This window comes from Mesitornis unicolor, unplaced genomic scaffold, assembly GCF_000695765.1.
Source record: "Mesitornis unicolor isolate BGI_N332 unplaced genomic scaffold, ASM69576v1 scaffold46699, whole genome shotgun sequence".
Lineage (NCBI taxonomy): Eukaryota > Metazoa > Chordata > Aves > Mesitornithiformes > Mesitornithidae > Mesitornis > Mesitornis unicolor.
The window spans coordinates 1-250 of NW_010208778.1; the positions used below are offsets into that span (position 1 = coordinate 1).

At 66.8% G+C, this 250-nt stretch overlaps 1 protein-coding gene across 1 annotated transcript in view; it reads left to right on the forward strand.

Moving 5' to 3' along the window:
* Window positions 1-50: 50 nt before the first annotated feature.
* Window positions 51-250, forward strand: part of LOC104547059 (copine-9-like) — a gene marked incomplete at its 5' end in the record, with an annotated part of 961 nt that continues 761 nt past the window's right edge. The window contains one exon of the mRNA XM_010192613.1: window positions 51-194. Coding sequence (XP_010190915.1) covers window positions 51-194 — 144 coding nt within the window. The remainder of the gene's footprint in view (window positions 195-250) is intronic.

The following is a 250-nucleotide window of genomic DNA, read 5'->3' on the forward strand; positions in this document are numbered from 1 at the left end:
GGGGGGACGCCTGGCCCTGGCATCCCGTGGCTTTGGGCTCCTCCTCCAAGCACCTGTGTCCCCCAGAACAACAATGCGGACAACCCCAGCTGCGCCGGCATCGAGGGCGTGCTGGAGTCCTACCTCCAGAGCCTGCGCACCGTCCAGCTCTACGGGCCCACCAACTTCGCCCCCGTCATCAACCAGGTGGCTGGGTGAGCACCAGGGGACTCTGTCCCCTTCGCTGTCCCAAAATGCCACCGATCCCGCG